The 20,926-nt window shown below is 42.9% G+C and overlaps 1 protein-coding gene across 1 annotated transcript in view; it reads left to right on the top strand.

The window, feature by feature from the left end:
• Positions 1 to 915: 915 nt before the first annotated feature.
• prex2 (phosphatidylinositol-3,4,5-trisphosphate-dependent Rac exchange factor 2) overlaps positions 916 to 20,926 on the top strand; it is a 137,206-nt gene continuing 117,195 nt past the window's right edge. Inside the window, exon 1 of the mRNA XM_080794189.1 lies at positions 916 to 1,364. Within this exon, the coding sequence (XP_080650315.1) occupies positions 1,227 to 1,364 (138 nt within the window). The 5' untranslated portion in view covers positions 916 to 1,226. The remainder of the gene's footprint in view (positions 1,365 to 20,926) is intronic.

Consider the following 20,926-nt stretch of genomic DNA (forward strand, 5'->3'; position numbering starts at 1 on the left):
GTATCCTACTGACTCACCTGCCAGTGAGGAGCCCCCACCAGGAGGACGTATAGGTCCTTTGTCCTACTCCAACACTCCCAGCTGACAGGCACCCTCTCCCCCAAACAAGGGCCAGTTGTGTTTGGTTAATCACTCTGCAAAGCCAGTGGATTTGAACCCACAACCTCTGTGGTGGTGGGAAGGGACTTTCTTTTGCCTTTATTGATAGTTACAGAGAAGACGGACGAGAAAGAGGGAGAAAGAGAAGGGGAGAGACATGCAGCAAAGGTCATCATGAACGGGACTCGAACACACAACACGCTGTCAGGTCAGAGCCTATAATGTGGCATGTGCCTGGACGGTGGACCACTAGGCCAGCGGGCGCCCCATCAAGGTAGTATCTTGTTAGAATAATCATCTAGTCCTGGCCTGGCCTCCATGCACATATGCAATTCACTCTTCTTCACCCCCCCCCCCCCCCTCCCCCCCTCTAATTGTTGACTAATGCAATTTATGTGAGGTCTACAACCAGTGCATGTTATCACACAAATTAATTTGGAACTTAATTAAACAGGGGTTTGCGGCTGAACAACAGTAGAGCCATTCATTTCATTGAGCATTTGCTGTGACTGCAGACAGTGCAGAGAGAGAGAGAGAGAGAGAGAGAGAGAGAGATGTTATCACTGCCCTACAAATCCACAAGGTTAAGACTGTGTGAGTGTAGTACTAGTAGCTACAGTACACGTACTGAGTCTGATATGATACGCTCACTGCTGTGTGCCTTTTACAGTCTTTCTTACTTACTTTTCATTCTGTCACTTTCCTGTTGTGGTGCATCAGTAGGTAGGACGGCGCTGTCTGTGCCTGGCATGCAGCAGCAGCAGCAGTCCTAGGCTCGTTTGTCCTGCCCCGTCCTCTGGAAGGAGGCTGGGCAGCGTGAAGGTTTTTGGAGTCACTCACTCAGTCACATGGACCCAAGTTTGTGACTGGTGTCCAGAAGCCGTCTGGCGTGTTGATACCGTGCCGTGAAACGCCGAGGCTGTCTTTTAACTTTTCATTCAACTTTAAATGTGTTTTCACCCAGAATCGCCCGCATTTATTTCCCCCACGGGAGCTAGTGAATTTCACCAAACACAAGTTACACCATGTTACAAACTTTTGACGCGTTTTCACTGAAATAATCTTGTTTTGATAACTTTTTACCTGTCGCCGCGGTGGAAATTAACTTTTAAAGCTGCTGTCTCACGATGACCGAGGAAAGCAAAGCAGAACACAGAGCTGAAAGCGGGAAAGACTTGGAGAAACAACTTCGGCTAAGAGTTTGTGTTCTAAATGAACTTTTGAAGACTGAACGGGATTATGTTGGGACACTAGAGTTTCTTTCGGTGAGTAAACTTTTTTTTTTTAAATATACAACGACAGAAGAAAACATATAATATCCTACTACTTTCACCAAGAAAGGGTACCCCTCAAAACAACTATGCCTACTTAGTATGCACGGTGCATATTATAGGCTATACATTATTGGGGCTCCCTTGCTACAACTCGTCCACAAGTGCATTCAACTGCATTGTATGTATGTCAATGTCAAAGTAGGAATGAGCTAGAATGCTGGTCTGTGTTTTAGTGATGAAGATTTCTATCACAGAAACGCCACTGTCTATCTACCAGTGCTGCTGCTGCAGTGACACTCCAAACCGCATCCTCCAGGGATAAATTATCTTTTCAGAAGTGTGAAATTGAGAAAGCAGCCTCCAAAAGTCAAAGTTTTTCACAACCCGTAGCCTAGCTAAAATTAGCATTTTAAAATAGCAATCTATTTAATGCATTAATTATATTGAACCTATATGACAGTGACTCTTTTATTATAGCTTAAAGGGCCTATGGCCTTTTGGTAACAGTAAATTATTGTTTATTATTATTATCTTTTACTAGAAATAGGCATCCTACAGTTAATTATATTCTGTTTAGTCTATCCCTAGCCTTGCAAAGTGCAGCAAAAGCCTAAGATAAGGCTATTGAAGTAAATAATAGTGGAGATAAACATGTTCAGTGGCATGCTGGTAGCCTGGTACCTGGTTTGCATCCACATCCCTATTCCATGCATATTATTATTACTCCCACTACCCACTACGACACAGCATTTAAAATACCATGGGAGCCTAGTCTGTGCCCTTTGCCAAGCTCTGATCTAACCCAGAAGGGTTGAGTTATCGGTTCTGCCATAATGACACAGGTGGTCTCAAAGGAAAAGCTCTAGAGTTGGCACACAGCTCCACTGTTGTGTTTGTAGTTCTCTGAAAATAACAGATCTTCAACTATAAATTCAATGCATTTCAGTATAATTTAGGCATTTTAAGTTGAAAAGTTATTTTTGGTATACATTAGGCTTCTGAGAAGCACTTGGCTACTGTGGCACAAGAATGACATGCTGGCAGCTTAATGGCCTTACTAAGTAGTAAGTAAGAAAACAACTGACCTCAATAAACGAGAAGGAATGAAGGGTAATTCTGTGAAAGACCCCTTGGTTATTATACAGTATAAGTCCACAAATGTTATTATTCAATGGTTAGTCAGTAATTAACTGTAGCTACAGCATTGGACAAAGAATGACAGTTTAACATGTTATGGTTGGTGATGATGCATATAGTCACTCATGCTCAACAGGAAGGAACAGGCATAGAGTGACCCAAAGGGCATGATGATGTGATCCTGTTATATAATGACCAAACAAGCCAGCTATGGGTTTGGACGGCTTCCATTGTATTTTGTCAGCAGCATAAGCTTCTCTGTACGATGGGAACTTTTAGTGGGGAAGTAGGGTGTCACCAAGAGAGCTATTTCCCAAACCACATGTATACTATATGTGTGTACACATTCCTCCTTTGGCAGCCCCCCTACTTCACAGATGGTTCCAATGGAGGGTGATGGAACCAGGGAGGGGATGCCTTCTTGATCTAACCGGATCTTGCATGGCCTTTCTTAGAAACCATTCGGGACATTTAGAGTCACGGCATAGGCGCTAGGCTGGGAGGCTTCAGGGAATCTGCAATCTATCTTGGCTGGGGGTTTGGATAATGCAGCGCCCCCTCACTCAATCCTCTTGACCCCCCCCCACACACACACACACGCACGCACGCACGCACGCAGCAGCACCACCACCACCCGTGGTGCTGTAGCTGGGATTCATTTTAGAAACTGATTGATCCTCACAAGTCACAAGGTAACTCTGTTCTGACCACGAAGAAGTTTGGGGGAGTATCGGACACAAATCAGACTTACCGGGAGAGATAACTTTGCTGGTTGAACTGTGTGTTATAACCTGAGGAAGGAAAAGGAGGGAGAGGCGAGGGAAGAGAGGGGATATAGATAAACTACTGATATTTACACTCTTATCTTACTGCAGGATTCTGGAGAGTGTCAGGGGAGCTTGGGGTGGTGGGTCTGGGCCTGGATGAGGTGTGTGTTGTAAGTGTGTCTGAGGGCCTGGGGTCAGATGAATGTGATAAGTTGTATGATACTGGGATCAAAGGCAACCTACTGGGTCAAGATGTCATACTGACCACTTTCATTGTCTGACCCCCCCCCCCCCACACACACACACACACACACACACACACACACACACACACACACACACACACAGATGCACATTGCGCACGTACACACCTAACCCCAGTCCAGGCCCACACCCACTATACACTCAGCAGTATTAACCATTTAGGTCCTCCTAATACCTTGTTGAACAGCGAATGTTTGCTATTTTTCGACAGTTCTTATCCACAATGACATAGGGAGCTAAATCAGGTTGAAAGTGATGATGAAACATGATTGACAAAGATGTACAAGCCTGCTTTTTGAGGGGTGCTAGCCCATTCTATATACAGCTTTTGTCTCAATATTTGCCATTGACAAAGAATGGAGAAATTAGGTCAAGTGTCTGTCAAATATGACGTAAATTTGTGGCAACACAAACATTAAATGCCATTGACAATGAAGGGAAAATTTACGTTGTATGTAGATGAGCAAATCGGCAAACCAATCACAGAATTTCAGTTCATGAGATGATGTATGTCATGATATATAATGCTAAGATGGCCCCTCGTGATTTTTTTAAATGATAAATGACATGTTTTCCTCTGCAATGATGCCATCCACACAGGCTTAAAATCTTTACCAGAGAGTGCAGTGAGTGCACCCAACAAAACTCCCTGCATGATGGCTATGACTTTTGTCTGGAGTTTTTCAAGCCAATTTGGCCAGATGCTGCTCATCACAGGTCATCTTACAAAGCAGTGAAAGAGCTTGTGAGTGAGTGCCTTCTCCGCCACTGTGTAGCCCTTTGGTATGGTAAGCCAGGGGAGAAGGTTGGACTACTAGATATTACCTGAAGGGTTAAGGAAAAAGAAGGGGTGTTGGACATTGCTGGAGGGCAAAAGGGGTAAAAGAGGAGGCTCTGGGCCTGATGCAGAGGAGGCTCTGGGCCTGATGCAGAGGAGGCTCTGGGCCTGATGCAAAAGGGGTAAAAGAGGAGTGTCTGGGCCTGATGCCGTCTCTTGTAAACCATATTTCCTGGTGGAGGAAAAGGAATTCCTTAAAGGTTAGGAAATGCTGGGGAACAATGAGGCTCCGGTCATTGGCAGAAGTTGAACTGTGGTACAGAGATTGTTGCTGCTGATCTACCTCAGTTAACAACACATACTGGATCACTAAGGTAGTGGAAAACAACACGCTGAACAATGATCTGTGCAGACGATCGCTGGAACAATTGGCTCCAAAGCCGTCTCAGCTCAACGGTGGGCCATATCTAGGTTGCAATCGACTGTTTTGTAATACAGAATAGCAAAGAAAACCTAACCCTGCTGTGCACCAAGGAGGTGTCAATGAAGTATTAATTAACTATTAATGCATTAATCGATAATTCACATCCCTAAACCTAACCCAAGCCCCTAGCCTAACCTAACCGCAAGCACGGTGCAATACGATCCAGTGAATACAACTTTATTTGAAATAGCAGATCTACAAGCTCACAATACATTGCATTCCATGATCGCATTGTGAGCTTGTAGATATCCAATGGCCAAAATGTATATAAGACTGAAGTGGTTAATGTATGTTTTGTAATAATAATATAAAAAAAACTACAAAGTGTAACTAGTAACTAAAGTTTAAAGTATTGAAAATTGGAAATACTCGATTTCAATTCTTGAGCAAATGTACTTACCGGTAGTTATTTTTCACCACTGCTCAGTACTGTGTGCTCACAAGTTCACAACACGTGAGCTTGTAGATCGGCTATTTTCATTTAAGAGATTTGGTGTAGAGGGGAAAAGGAGGGGACCAAGTATAGACACAATACCAAATAAGTAGTTACTGTCTATTATATGGGAATCTTTAGGTGGAAATTGGTTGTCTAGTTCTAAGTCTGAGTAGGAGAGCCATAATTAAAGCACCATCTTGTGAACTGTTCATGTACAGTAGTAGTCTCTTAGGACAAGGAAGTCTCCATGGATGTTGTCTGTGATATCTCAGACGTATCCTATCTTACATAATGAACGATTATAGTGGGAGATTGTGGGCGGCAGTGGACACTGGTGTTTGTCTTGGACAACAACGAGCCAAGAAAATGACATTCGCTCTCAGAAACGCCTTGTTGAGAGCAACGAATGAAGGGATAATGTAAACACTTGGTGTAATGAAGTCTTTGCATTGCGCCACCTTTCACAGCATCCACTGTGAATATTGTTCTTAGACACTCTGCCGTTCTTGCCACTGATGGACGGACTTTGAAAGGCACTCTTGCTTGATAAAGCACTTTGGGGGAGAAATGGTAGATTGGTGACTGGAGGAAACCTTTCATGTCCTGTTTCTGTAGGGGAAAAACTGAGCCTCAATTTGGGCTAATATATTCCCAAGAGCCTTGGTCTGCGTTAAGTGGTCCCTTAGCTACCTTCCAAATCCTTAATGAAAGCCTAGGGCTCTGTAAAACCACCTCCTAAAATGTTTCAAACCTGGATAATGCCGGTGTGCGACTGTGCGTTAAAATGAGAGTAAATAGAAAGTGTCTCAAGACATCCTAATACTGTGCAGTCGCTATTTCCTTATGTGTGCTTTTCTATTTACATACACAGTTGCACACACAGGTGCATGCACATGCAAGTGAACAAACACACACAATTTCCTGTAAGTATAAAATCCATAAAATTGGCATGCTAAGATTTTGGCACTTTGGCGTAAATCAATAGTAGCTTTCAAGTGAAATGTCTTTTTTGAAGTGAGTTGAGAAATCACTACTAATGGGGAAAACAGTCACAGATGGATCAGTTCACAGCCTCTCGCAGTCCCAGGTGTTCACGTCAACCACAAGTTGAGTGTGTACTGTCCTGTATTATGCGTCTGTGTGTATGGAGGTTACACTCCTCCCTCCATCTTGGAGGTTTGCTTTGTTTACATCTTGGTTAAGGCCTGACGGGCCTGATCAGGCTGCTGTTGTTGATTTTGCATGTGATACATGACCATAGGGTCAGGTCGGGGGGGTGTGGGGGGGGGGGGTCATGAGGAGGAGGACCATATCCTCTGGATGGACAGCTGATGACCCCAAAGTTCACGACCTCTTGTTCTCATCCCCTTCCTGCCTGTTAATCTCAAGACTTCATGCCAACACCCCCCTCCACCCCCGTTGCTCTGATGGAAATAAGAACGGAAGATGTTGATGATCAGTATGTCCAGACTTTATCTATACTGTGTATGCGTACATACACAGAGAGATACAGATACCTGCCGAGAGAGAAGGGGACAATTGTACTTTTGCATTTCTGCATGCATGTGCATTTGAACACACACAGCCACTTATGATCCTCTGGTCCTCGCTGCTTTATAGCCACACACCCCAGCGAGTGAGCTGCTCACTCATTCTATCCACTGCTTCAAATGAGACTTTCTCTAGTCAATATCTCCATTCTGTTCGTAGTGGTACAAGATTGGAGGTATTTTTGTTAAACGGTGACGGTGCCAGAACCGCTACTTTTTAATGCAAAAAACAGTCAATGACATAATGTTTTCTTTTAAAAGAATTGCCAAGACAAGTTTGAACAATGTTGTACTACTGGGATATCAAGCACTTGTTGCCAGTGCAGCCTTACTCAACGCTGATCCTAGTTCGGCCTACACTGTAAATCATTACAGAAGTTACACAGCACTATTTGGTACTATATTACTAATTTACTAGACTTAATTCAATTTCAAAATCAGTTAACCACTTAAGCCTTTCGCCTATAATGGCATGCATTGAAATTGGTTAAAAAGCAGAGATTTTCAACATGCACAAGCGGGAGTTGCCAGTTAATTTGCACTGGAATATTACTTGAAACCGTAATCATTCAGCTAGCGATGTCACAAGGTATTGAGAGGTCCTGGTGTCAGTACTGGAGTGCTGAACATGAAATGCCTTCCAGTGGCACATTCAATCCACTGTCCACTTGTTCTTAACTTCTTATTCCTCTCATCTTTCAGTCTATAAAGGGCTGATCATCACCTCAGTTCCCTCTTACATTCTCTCTCTCTCTCTCTCTCTCTCTCTCTCTCTCTCTCTCTCTCTCTCTCTCTCTCTCTCCCCCCTTGCTTCCTCTCTCTCTCTCTCTCTCTCTCTCTCTCTCTCTGGTCGTCTTCTGTCTCTATCTTTTTCCACACTGGGGTCCCAGAGGTGGTTGCATATGTTCCGTCCATTATGTCCAACGGTTTGTTGACAAGGAGCACATTTTTATCCCAATGCTATGTGAAAGATAATTATGATTCCTATCTGCCTAATCAGTCTAGGGCTGTTTTCCATCCTCTTAGTGAGTGTGTAGAGGCCAGGGGACTGAATTTTAATCAGACTGTCTTGCTTTAACTCTGCCTTAACCCACTTAGAGGCCTACAGCCACTGATGTGTACTGTGTATATGAAACAAAGTATGTGTTTTATTCTTCCTTGACTATGTTTAATTGGATTTGATTATTATCTCCTCAGACAATGCAGGGAGATACTATCTCTCCTATTGTCCATTCCCACCTAAAGCCCTCAGGCTGAGGAAGTGCTTATTAACACTACCGGTAACTAATTCTTCATCGTACGACCATACGACCATGTCTCTCATGCTGAAAATGTCTGGTTTCCAATTCCAAGGTAGTGAAAATCAGTTGTTTGAACAAGTGAGAACAATGTGTAAATTGGGCTTTTGTCGCTTGCAATTTAATCATCAACAGTGCCACAGTCAGTCTGCCTTTTATTCTAGCGTATCTTGTTCACATGGATTTATAAATCACTCACAACTTTATTGTTTGTGATTTTCCGTGTGTGTACTCAAATTCATCTGATCGGTATGTACATTTTTATTGTGTGTGTGTGTGTGTGTGTGTGTGTGTGTGTGTGTGTGTGTGTGTGTGTGTGTGTGTGTGTGTGTGTGTGTGTGTACTGTACATGGCATGCACACATATAGGCGTGCTACTATGTGTGCATTGGAGACCTGTCTGGAACATTGGCTTCAAGCTATAAATCTGTCTCTTTTATCCAGGCAGAAAGATGAATGATAGCAGGAATAAGCTGTGCAATATTGGAAGCCTCTCCTCATCGAAGTCTAGAGTCCCATATCAATTAAAAGCACTCAATGGGATAATCCTTCATCTGGCATTTCAGCACTGTTGCCGCTTAGCTGTCTGGTTGCCTTTTTATCCTTATTATGTGCATCATCTCGTCTATAATATGAATTAAAGATTGATTCACCATTTCCCTAGACATAGCAAATCTTATTAGTGGAATACTCAATAGGCCTACAATGCATACATTGATTTGACAAATGTTGCTATTGAATATTGATTTGTGTAAGTACATAATTGATAGTGCTCACTGCTTAGTCCTGCTTAGATTTCCCTCACACCATAAGCAGCCCAGAGTTGCTCAATGTCTGTGTGCATGCGTGTCATACACATGGATGTTACTGTCCTGTTTTTTAGAGTGTGAAATTCAAAGCAAGTTTCATTTAGGCCCTCTTCAGGCCACTTCAGCTCTTGTGTACAGTACTTTGCATCTCATTTAGAGAGAGAGAGAGAGAGATCCCTTGCTTTTGTCTCGGTGGCCATTTTGTGAGCAGGATTTCCTTCCTTCCTGGCCCTCCCCGTCTTTACATTGTGCTCCATGTTTCCTGCCTCAACACATGCACGCATGCGTGCACAGCACACACATGCATGCCTGGCAAAGCACAATTTTATTTCAGATACACATTTGGCAACATGGTCCTTCATTGCATTAGTAATAGCTTATTAGCACGTAGATCGTAGATGTAATTCACCAAGTGTGTTTATGGCAGGAGGATGAGTTGATGTGTTGATAGTGGTTCATTCCTGGCCAGAAGAGAAGGCAGCCTTTGATTCAGCCCATGCCAGCTGCCGGGTCACGTGGTGCCTACGTGCGACAAGTGGCAGAGTGGCAAGACTCCGGTTGACACTTAATTGTGAGGACATACTTAAAAGGGGCATCCTCACAAGGGACTCTGTGTTTTGGTCGGCAAGGAATGCCCTACCATGGGGCACGCACGCACGCACGCACACACGCATGCACGCACGCACACACACACACAACCTGGAAGTTGCAGGAGTCGCTCGGAAATTCATCTACTGTATATGAACATAATATGCCAATATAAGGCAAATATATGCAGAATAATTGCTGCATATATGCCATATTCAGGTTCATATATATGTTGATTTATAGGAAATACTGTATAGAGCGTTGCAGTCCCCGCCCCATACAAGGACACAGGAAATAATTCCCCTTTCATTTTCCCCATAGACACTTCAAAAAGTATTTATTTAAAGACCTTTTAAGCTTCACACAGCTGGAGTTGTGACAAATCATGACAACAACAAAATTGGGCAGAACAAATAATTAGAAGGAAGAAAAAAAATGGCAGGCAACAAATTATCTTTTTTTCTTTTCTTTTTGTAATTATTTGTTCGGCCCAAAATATTGTGTTTGTTGTCATGATTTGTCACAACTCGAGTTGGCTTTGTCTGCGGCGTAAACGTCTTTAAATAAATACTTTTTGAAAAGCCTATGGGGGAAATGAACGGGGAATTCACTTCTGGGTCTCTCGTTGTCATGAAAGGACGCTCTATATGTGCCATGTATAGAAAATATGTTATATACATTTTCTTGACCTCCCTGAAATGAAAATGTCCAGGGAGGGATGTCTGCACAGTACACATACACATACAGGTACCATGCATAGACATGCACACAAACGCATACACCTGCTCGAATCACTAGGCCTGCTACATGCTGTATAAGGGTTGGCAATTCTTCAAAATGTGCTTCAGCTTTCATAATGTGACATAACCAAAGTCAGAGAACATGTTGATTCTTTACAACTGTACGCAATTTAGAGCTCATCTGTTGCTCATTAGTCCAATTAAGGCTATTGTCTGTAAAGAACTAAATTACCAATTATGTGGTTTGGACTCTAAAACTCTTACATCCCATGAAGTCTGTGGTGCAGCTGCCTGGCAAGAATCGGCTTTAAAAAAATCCTGTATATGTCTTTCAAATTGAATTGAGACTTTCTTGATGAATTGTCCTTGTAATATGTCCAGACACGTCTGCCTGTCCCCTCTGTGGTTTAAACTCAATCTTTCCATGTCATTCATGTGTCCACTCTGACTCTCTGGCCTCAGAATCCATAAACAGCCAGTGCTGCATGGCCAGACATGATGGGAAATTCCACTTCCCTTTAAATTATTTAATTAAAGACTTGGCTGAGATTAGCTGTTGAGGCCCTGATGGGTAGACACTAGACAAGTGTCCCTCTGTCTGTCTCTCTCTCGACAGATGCTTGGTCTGCAAACTGCAGATATTTTCTTTTCTTTCTTTCTTTCTTTCTTTGGTAGTTTCAATCTATGGAACATTCGTTGCTGACAGTATAATACCCACGATTGGACCGTGTTTTTGTGGTCATCAGCTAGTAAGCCCCCACAGTTAAAACTCACGCTAGCCTTTCACCTAATTTCTAGGCTAAAGCCATGACGTATGTGCTGCCAATTAACCCCCCCATAAAAGGCTGCCTTAATTATTGGAAAATTACCATGAATATGAGCCCTAATGGCAGGATCTCTGCATTGGTTTCAGTGACTTAAAATAAGAGGGAAACTTTCCACAATGTCACTGGAGATATCACTGGAACCAGACTGGATGAGCCACGACATGTTTATCATCACTGTCTAAAAAGACAGGGCTTCTCGAGGCTGGATTTCAAACTCATTGAGCAGGCTAGTCCTTTCAGAGATTTTCAGTGGCAGAGACCACCCTGAGACCAGTCAGAGGTCCAGGACCACGGTCAAGTTATCCCGAATGGTATTTGATAACACGGCAGCTGGATGCAAACTGAGTTAACAACATTATCTACAGTATTGCAAGCTTACTGACTGGGGAAAGACAGTGAGTGTATCTGCCGACAGAAATCTATAAGATATAATAAAATAGGGCTGTGAAATGGACAACAGGATGGCACATGGTGACATGACATATTGTCACAAACATGGGGCAAAACAGGGAACAGGCCAAAGTTAAAGATGATATGGACCTAACTGTCCTGACAAACAGGATATGGAAAACCTGTTCAACTTGACACACCTGTGTGAAGTGAGGGACGTTATCGTACATCATCATGACATAAAATAGACACTGTCTATTTGCTCAGAGACCATGACGTCAAATTCTCCGTTCATTGTCAGGAAGCGGATCTAAAAGCTTGTGGATCTACAATCTCTGCTATTTGAAGTGCGTAGAGCATCACCAGTAGCTTTTAGTTGGCTAACTCTAGTTGGCTCTGCCTGGGCAGAGAGCTAGAGAAAGAGAGAAGATAGCGACTGAGTGTCTGAGGCTGACAAGGAGAAAGCAAGAGGAAAGAGAGGGAGGCTGGAAGAGCTACAGTAGCTGTTAACTTCTCCATTGATGGCGTCCAGCTCTGTCATGTTTAAACAGAGGCTGACGCAGCATGTTTCCCTGCTCCTTGCCAGCGCTGCTGAGATCGATGGCGGGCCTCCCGAGCAGAGGCTTCAGACTGAGGCCCAGAGTGGTAATCAAATGAACAATCAGGATGCGTGAGACAGTCATGCTTGGGAGGACGCCACAGATTGGACAATGCTGCTTAGTCATCTCGCAGGCTGATGAAGTGTGCTGGTGTGTGGCAGTGTTTGGGAATTGCAAGCTATCAACAGGGGAACGATTTCTTTAGTTGTTGCTTGGAGACTGGGGGAACCATGCCGTGAGATTGAGAGCACTCGGTTACTATAGGACCAACTCAATTTAAAAGAGGCTTGTGTCGTGGTTTACTATCCAATTTCACAGGCTGAATCCACCTGGCTTCCATAGTGCTGCGATGGGTGAAATTGAACATGCCAATAGCTTATGAGGTATACAGTGTGATACAGATCATAATTATTATCTACTTATCTCACTCTCACTCAATCAGTGTGAGTGCAAAACAGATCGGCCCATTGACATAGTCTGTTTCACCCCAAACGTTACTTTAGATATTGCTTTGAGTCCTTTGGTCATTGAAAGGAGAAAGGACAGCAATAACATCAGACATAAAAGTAACTCTTTACTTTACATCTGTGAACAGTAGTGAGTGTCCTCTGTAAGTTTAAAGTGTTATGAAGCCATTTTGCTTCCTGTGCGCAGTAGTAATGTTGACAGGCATTTAATAATGTTGAGCGTGAATGCTCCCTCATACCCCAATTAAGGTTTTATCCAGGATGAACTGTTTACATCTTTTGGGTCCTGTCCTCGGATATCCCCACATGGTCTATGTAAGTGGATAAACAGAATATGCACATGCACTCTGATGAGGCAACAGTAAACAGAAATACGTGTTTACGTGCCTCAGTGTTTTGACTAATATTAGCATAGCCCACTCTATCATATTAGAATTTCTCATAAACGGGATGTGATTTATTGCAAAATGGATATGGCATGTTTATGCATGCTCTCTAGAGAAATACTTGAGTGGAGGGAATGTTAAAGGATTACTTCACCCATTTACACCCTATCTGCATATAACTGATCCTCACTAATTCATGCGATACCATTTTTGCCTACTCAGTTTGTGTCTCAGAGGAGGGCTGGACAGTGGGGAATCCAAGCGAATCCCTGGAAAGTTAGCATGCTATAATGGAAGCATTACGGCGGGTTACTGAAGTCTCCAGTCCTAAGAGACAGACTGAGTAGAAAAAAATCGTACCATCATTATCATGAGCATCAGTGATGAATATTTTGCAGCCTTTTCAACAGCAGAGAGCAAGTTATGTTACAAGTTACTGTATGTTTAACATGTATGGAAGCACTGTATGTTGCTCAGACTACTGTGATATTGTTGCATACGCCAGGCTGGACAGATGAAAACCGGAGACTTTGTTTTCGCTGGAGACTTTGGAGCGCATACTTTTCTAATTGCTTTTACTGTGAACTTGATCAGAGACACTGGGGAGCTCGCGTTAGTCCGACATCCCATTAGTCCTAGACTATGTGAAACATCCATAGACTTGGCTGCCATATGATTCTGTATAATAGTCATTAGCATACTGTACTGTACTTTTTTTATCCCTCGATTTTGTAACCCATTTTTGTCACCCAATGTCAATTATCAAATGTAATCCTGGGCTCTACACTCCCTCTGCCAACCTGGGGAGAGCAACGGCCTGACCTCATGCTTATGATCATACTGTACTTAGCGAGCTGCTCGGGGGGGAATTGTTGCACCTTTCTAATTGTCATAATCCTCCAGTATTTATGCAGACTGGCAGATTTTCCGAATGATTGCTTACAAGCGTTCCTTCGAGACAGGCAGGCTTTTGTTCAACAGAAGGCGATCCTGTAAAAGAATAAATACACTGTGCACTGTCTGCCATTAATTAAAACCAGAGGGCCAGTGTGGAGGCGTGCAGATGAGCCTTATAGACACTCCCAAGATGAACATATTAACATTCCAGGCTGTATTTATAGTGTCTGTTTCCTGTGTACACATTCCCAGAAGAGGAAAAGGGCTGTTGGACCCTTTTTCTTTCTTTTTTTTCATTCCATGTGCCAAAAAGACTCCTGAAGGTGTCACTGGAACCTGTTGGGAGGCTTTTCTCTCTCCTTGGCTGTCCCCCTTTCTGTGCTCTGAACCATTAGAGGTGTGTGTGTGTGTGTGTGTGTGTGTGTGTGTGTGTGTGTGTGTGTGTGTGTGTGTGTGTGTGTGTGTGTGTGTGTGTGTGTGTGTGTGTGTGTGTGTGTGTGTGTGTGTGTGTGTGTGTGTGTGTGTGTGTGTGTGTGTGTGTGTGTGTGTGTGTGTGTGTGTGTGTGTGTGTGTGTGTGTGTGTGTGTGTGTGTGTGTGTGTGTGTGTGCACTTGCCTGTAAATACTGAATATTGTATGTCTTTGTGGTGAAGACTAGACGGGTGTATACGCAAGTCAGGATAGTTGTGAGACAAGAACGATGCATGTTGGGAATGTGTGCCATCCACACACTCTGTACCCATTGTCAATAGTGCTTCCAGAATTGGCTAAAAATGATATTTGAATATTCCTTTTAACCCATTCTGACCTGAGATCAGATTCATACGAGGTTTCCACTGGACACACACACTGGTCTGATGAACCCATTCTGACCTGAGATCAGATTCTAAAAATGTCAGTCGTTCTTCGATTTTTCAAAAATAGCAGACCTACAAGCTCGTAGCGCGCCACTCGGTGGCGCGCTATGAGCTTGTAGATCTGCTATTTTTCAATAGCTAAAGCATGACATGATGCTAACACCAAAATGGGTTCCCGTTCAGAATGGGTTAAAACACCACATGTATTCGAACAGATTTCGAATGATTTCGAATGTATATGATATTAATATGAATATGATATGAATATTGCAGAATAATATGCTGTAAAACGTTCTCTTTCTTATCTGTATGGGCATCGGTTGGTGCTGAGAAATGCACTCTCTTGAGTCTTGCGGGATGAAATTAATGATTCATAATTATCTTAATAGCCTTTTACGCCCACATATGGAGAACTCTGTTTGTGTCCCTTTTATGCCCATATATGTAGATCTCTGAATGTCACCAGTATTTGGTCATATGGGCATATCGGTCATACACTCGTGGCATATCTGGGGTTAGTCTGGACAACCGGATCTCCATACAGTATGTGTTTTCGTGTGTTCGTTTCAAGGCACAACTGTGTTTGTATTATTTGTGCATGAGTGCATATAATAATATAAATGTATTATTAACTATTAGAATTGATTTTAAGATTTTATTATTTATTTTTAAAGCCCAAATGGGCTGACCTCATCACATTTGTTTTATTTTATGGCCATTTTTAACCCAGGGTGTTTTTTGTGCAAAACTAATCTTGGAATGGATTCAAAATCATGAAAACCCCTTAGTTTGACATACACACTTTTGACATTTTTGCCTTATATGTTAATGGTATATTGTCACATTTTGCTGTATGGCTTGTGTTTCTATCTGACCTTGTACAGCACTCTTTTGTGCTGTACAGTTACACAACATAATAAGAGATACTTCAGTACAGTAGAATTGAAACCGTAACTTTGAATTCCCAGTTAAGAACACAGTTCCTCCCACCAGCAAGAACAGTAAATGCTCTGACTTCCTCCCAGTAGACTCGGAGGTGTGTTAAGGAGTGGCCAAACAAACCTCTCCCTCTATCTCTCTCTCTCAATTCAAATGTAATTCAATTCAAAGGGCTATATTGGCATAAGAAACATACATCTACATTGCCAAAGCAAAAAGTGGAACAATACAATCAAAACAAAATGTGTGTACAATTGAAAGTCAGAAGAATCTCATCATAAATCAATATCTATGTACCAAGATCACTCCATGCTGATTGTGCAGGAATACACACAATGGTTAGTAGTCTTTAGGTGCTTGTATTCCATTTGAAATCCTTCTCCGTCCTATCCCAGCAGCTCACAAATTTAGCTGGGAGTAGTTTTTGTGTCATTACCAGTAGTCATGTTTTCAAACTCTCCTTGTGTGATTGTAATCAGTGGGAAGTATGTGCTCTGATGTCTTGATACAGAGGACACACACACACACACACACACACACACACACACACACACACACACACACACACACACACACACACACACACACACAGTGGCCCAAATCCAGGGAGAGCCAGGTGTTGTTGGGGTGCTGCTGCACCTGTTAACTGCTGTCTCGTCACTGATACAAGCATGTGTGTGTGTGTGTGTGTGTGTGTGTGCACACAAACATGTGTGTGTGCACACGTGCGCGTATAAATGAAAAATGCATATATTTTGCACCAAATCGAACCCTTTCAATGCAAATGAGCCTCATTGCAAAATCGTCAGTTTACAAACACAAATGCTGGCCGCATTTTGTTAAAGTGAAAATGTCTATTTCCAAACTAACCCCTACAGTGAAGAGGTTTCACCAGGAGGACATAACACATGCAGTGGACCGAGTCTACACTACTCTTCCTAGTGGGCGCTTGGCTGAACAGGTGCCCTGACTAGGAGTTATTAGTGCAGCGATATAGAGATCACTCTCTCTACTCCCGGCTTCCCTCCCATGAACGCAGCCAGTTGTGTTCTTTGGGGCGCCTGGCCAAGCCGGAGCCTCTACTACACTCTACAGTCTACACAGAGGATTCAAACCCCTAGTATCAGCAGTGGTGGGCAGGAACTTTACTCTGCGCCACCAAGACATCGCTGTTAAGCTGCCCTGAGAGTATAGAATTCAAAAGCTGCCCTCGGAGCAGCAAATTAATATGGTTGTATGTATAGCATTTAAGCTGCCCTGAGAGCAGCATTCAAAATCTGGCCCCAGAGCACCAATTTAACATTTAACGGTGTATGTATAGCATTTAAGAGTGAACAGTCAGAGAACACTGAATGGGCAGGCTGTGCAAAATATTATTTCCAGACAAATTGAGTCCAGCGGTTCTAGGCCTACTTTGACACGTCGTCACCAGCTCCACAAAATACTTGGTGACAGTCAGATAGATATTAATATATATATATCATAATACAGGGTTTGCGAATCAATGTGTTGCAATACTGTAAGCACTAAGCAGCAAGGCAATATGCAATTTGTATAAAAGAAATCTGACCCGTCTGAAGTGATGTACTGTACTTTACTTGTGCTTTACGTACTGTACAAGCCCTCATCCCTGGTGTGTGTGTGTGTGTGTGTTAGGCTATTTTCGTGCTAGGACAGAACCCAGGGACCCAGCCAGGGACAGACCCAGGGACACGCATAGCTGTCTATAGGAGTGGTTGCACCACTCAAAAACACCACCATATCATGCAAAATATTTTGTATGCAGTCAGAACAGAGGGATCTGTATTTATCACAGTCCCTGTAGTGGATTTTTTTTTAACAGATGCAAAACGTTATGGGGCATGCTTGTCATTAATTAGTGCAATATCTTTTGTGAATCGTACCTTGAGACAGGGCAGATATCAGTCCCAAGTGATGCACAATTCATGGTCCATTCTTTGGGAATACGCCAAATTAACCCATTTTGGGCGGGAACCCCTTTTGGTGTTAGCATTATGTTATGCTTTAGCTATTGAAAAATAGCAGATCTACAAGCTCAGTGGTGCGCTAAGAGCTTGTAGGTCTGCTATTTAAAAAAAATAGAAGAACCAGTGACATAGAAACATGGCTTTTTCAGAAAACTGTCAAAATGGGTTAACACTCAAACCGGAACCTCCAACCACCAGCTATCACATCAGTGAACATGCCTTCACGGTCTAGTAGTCACTCTGGAGGTTTGTGTGCAGCCAAACTACTGTTGTTGTTTGTTTGTCCATTCACAGCCTTTGTCTCCTCTTTGATCATTTGCTATCAAGAGAGAGTTTCTTTGTTTGTGACTGACAGAGCGCACTGGATTACGTGGTTCTTTAGTGTTCCGGTCAGTGATCATATCCCTTTTTTTTTAACTTTTCTCTTCAAAAAATACAGTATACTCTGCCCACTTGAGCTGGTGGATTCGGATTGCACCTTTTTTTTTCCCCCATCACAGTGAATATTTCCAACAAAGCCATGGCAGCAGAACTTTGTCCACTACCGTGTAGCCTTTTAAAAGTTTGCTTTTAACATTTAGAAAAATAATTAGTATGCAGTTGGGCAGTAACTATTTACTCAGACCTATAGTTCGGTAGACTCGGATGCGATGGGTCAAATTGCAACATTGTTGCATTTTCGAAGACTAATATCCTTCGGGACAATAAAGATTATTATTATGGTGCCCAGGTCTTGTGACATCATCAGGGATGGAGATGTGGAGACCCTGATGTCATAGTAAATTAAACCTGCTGTCACAGTTAAGCCCATATATGGAGATCCCTGATGTCATCAATATTGGCCATCAACTCTAAATCTGACCTCAAACTCTTAAACCCCATACATGGATATATGTCAGAACCTATTCTGACATGTTGATCCTTCCCCATCCATCCTTCCTCTTTGATGTCTCCCTTTTGACTTATACCTGTCCATTCAAATTTCAAACTCTATACGGGCCTGCCCCAAAGTTATTAGTGCAGAGTTATTCTGTTACCTGCTCTCCTGTCTCTACTCCTCCTGCTGAAACCATCAGCTTGTTCTGTTGTTCATCTTATGCTTATGAAAGGGAGCTTTAGCCCCTGCCTTTTTGAACGTTGGAGAAACTGTCCTGAACTGGAATGTAACATTTTGATGAAATAATTCCCCTCTCGCCTCTCTGAGGCCCTGAGTCTGAACCATCAGTGCAATCTGCATTAAATCTTTCTTAATTGAGCGCGGTGCCGTGCAGGCATGGGAAGTGCGCACGCAGCGAACACACAGAATTATAGCAGCTATTTTCGGTGTGCGGTACCAACACCTAGCAACGAAGCCGAAGTATACACAATCAAAACTAAAATGAGAACATGACATTCTGATACTGTATGTACTACTAGTGCAAAGTAATAATATAACTTAATTGTAATCTAACTAGTTTCTCTTAATACCAAGTACTGTAGTAAGTAACGTAATATATTTTAAAGGAGTAATACTGTAAAACATAGTACTCTTCCGGAGTAACTTGCGCAACACTGGCTATGTTTAACCTGTTTACCCTCAGAGACCCCCAAGATGCTGTTTAGGATGCAATACATCAAACGGACCCTGAATTGGAGTTAAAATGCACAAGCAGATGTTTGAGGTCGGCTTTGTACTTGTACTCAAACACATTTTCTGCAGAATGGATGCGGTGAGATATCTGCTCTTTTTTCATCTCTTTTTCTCAAAGCAATTTTCTGCATAATTTTGTTCTGGTGTTTTGCTGTGTTTTCCACTCTGTGAGTGTGTGTGTGTGTGTGTGTGTGTGTGTGTGTGTGTGTGTGTGCGCGAGCGCGATGAAAGACATGCTCCTGTTGTCTTTTTTTTTCCCTCTCCTGTTTTATTCTCTTCTTTCTTCTGTCTCTTCCCTTCCTTTTCACATTATGTGCATTCATTCATGTGCAATTGGCTCGGCGCGCACTGAACACACATCGCATACAGACAGAGTTCATTAATACTGGAAGTCCATCTGCCGTTCTGTCGCTCTTCCTTTGTGCTCATTCAGAAGAGCATGCGGGGATCTCTGTTATTGTCCTCCTGTTACATCACTGTCTGTTTACTCGTGTCAGGAAGCCAGCAGCGGGCCTATGTTTTTCAGACAGGACAGGTCTGATCAAGGACACTCGCACTGCGATAAACCCTGCATTCACAAGAACCGGGCCTTGCCTGAGTTGCCTTCCGGCCATTCTAGCTGCGGTTTCAGTTTTGTTGTAGAGGTGCTGGGGGCCAGTGCGGTTGCATAATGTCCATTCACACAGTGTCCTGAACTTTTTTTCAGGAACTAGGCCGGGCCCACAGTGTGCACGCTTACAGTAAGTGTTCTGTCGGCATGGAAACAACAGAACGCCAGAGCCAGGCTATTCTGTGTGTGTGTGTGTGTGTGTGTGTGTGTGTGTGTGTGTGTGTGTGTGTGTGTGAGAGAAATATTATATGACTGGGGATGAGATCTAAAAGGGTTAAAAAGGCTTTTTTTTCTCCTATTTGGATGAGTGGTACATGATTGGTTTCCCATTCTGGAGACCTCGGTTTGAATCCAGGTGCCGGGACCAGTCCTAGGTTTCATTTTCCAGATGGTGGGAAGATGTTCAAAATCAAATCCAGGTGGCCGCTGCATGGATATTAATTTATAAGCTGCAGTTTTCCTTACAGTCTTGCTTTGGTAGTGAATGTAACGTGTATTATTTATAACTGCTTACGTTTTCATTCTTGTTATATAATTCTTCCAGTTGGAACGTCGGTCTGCTGGGATTTCTCCCACAAAATGCAAGCTTGAGTGCCTGTGCTCGCTGATTGATTACAGGTAGAACCACATGCAGTGATTGGACAATACAATTCATCACACCCATCTGCTCCGTGAAATAATGAAACCTTTAATGGGCTTTTAATGTGCATCATCCCCCTCGTCTAGGAGAGTGGCAATCAGTGCAGCATCACCTGGGCACCCCCTAGCGACTGACAATCTTCTGAAAGTAACATGCATTTGTTTTTTAGATGGTGCCGCTTTTAAACACTGTTGAATTTGAGTATTAAAAAGTGTTTTAAATATACCATGGTCAGCGTGAGCTTAGAATAGGAAATGGACTGGTTGATGAGAACTCAGGCTGTGTGAGACTGCAAGTTGTGTCAGATTCCCCAGCACGAGAGGATATTAGAGTCGCACAGCCAGTCTCACGCTTGGCATAAGCGATCTCTGCAGAGACAAAGTCTTTGTCATCTGCACAGCATCAAATAAACAGAGGATTTGATTAACCATGTAGACCAGTAATTGGGGAGAAAATATGTGTCCGTGTACGTGT

Source organism: Protomyctophum bolini, assembly GCF_963924005.1.
Source record: "Protomyctophum bolini genome assembly, chromosome: 21".
Classification (NCBI taxonomy): domain Eukaryota; kingdom Metazoa; phylum Chordata; class Actinopteri; order Myctophiformes; family Myctophidae; genus Protomyctophum; species Protomyctophum bolini.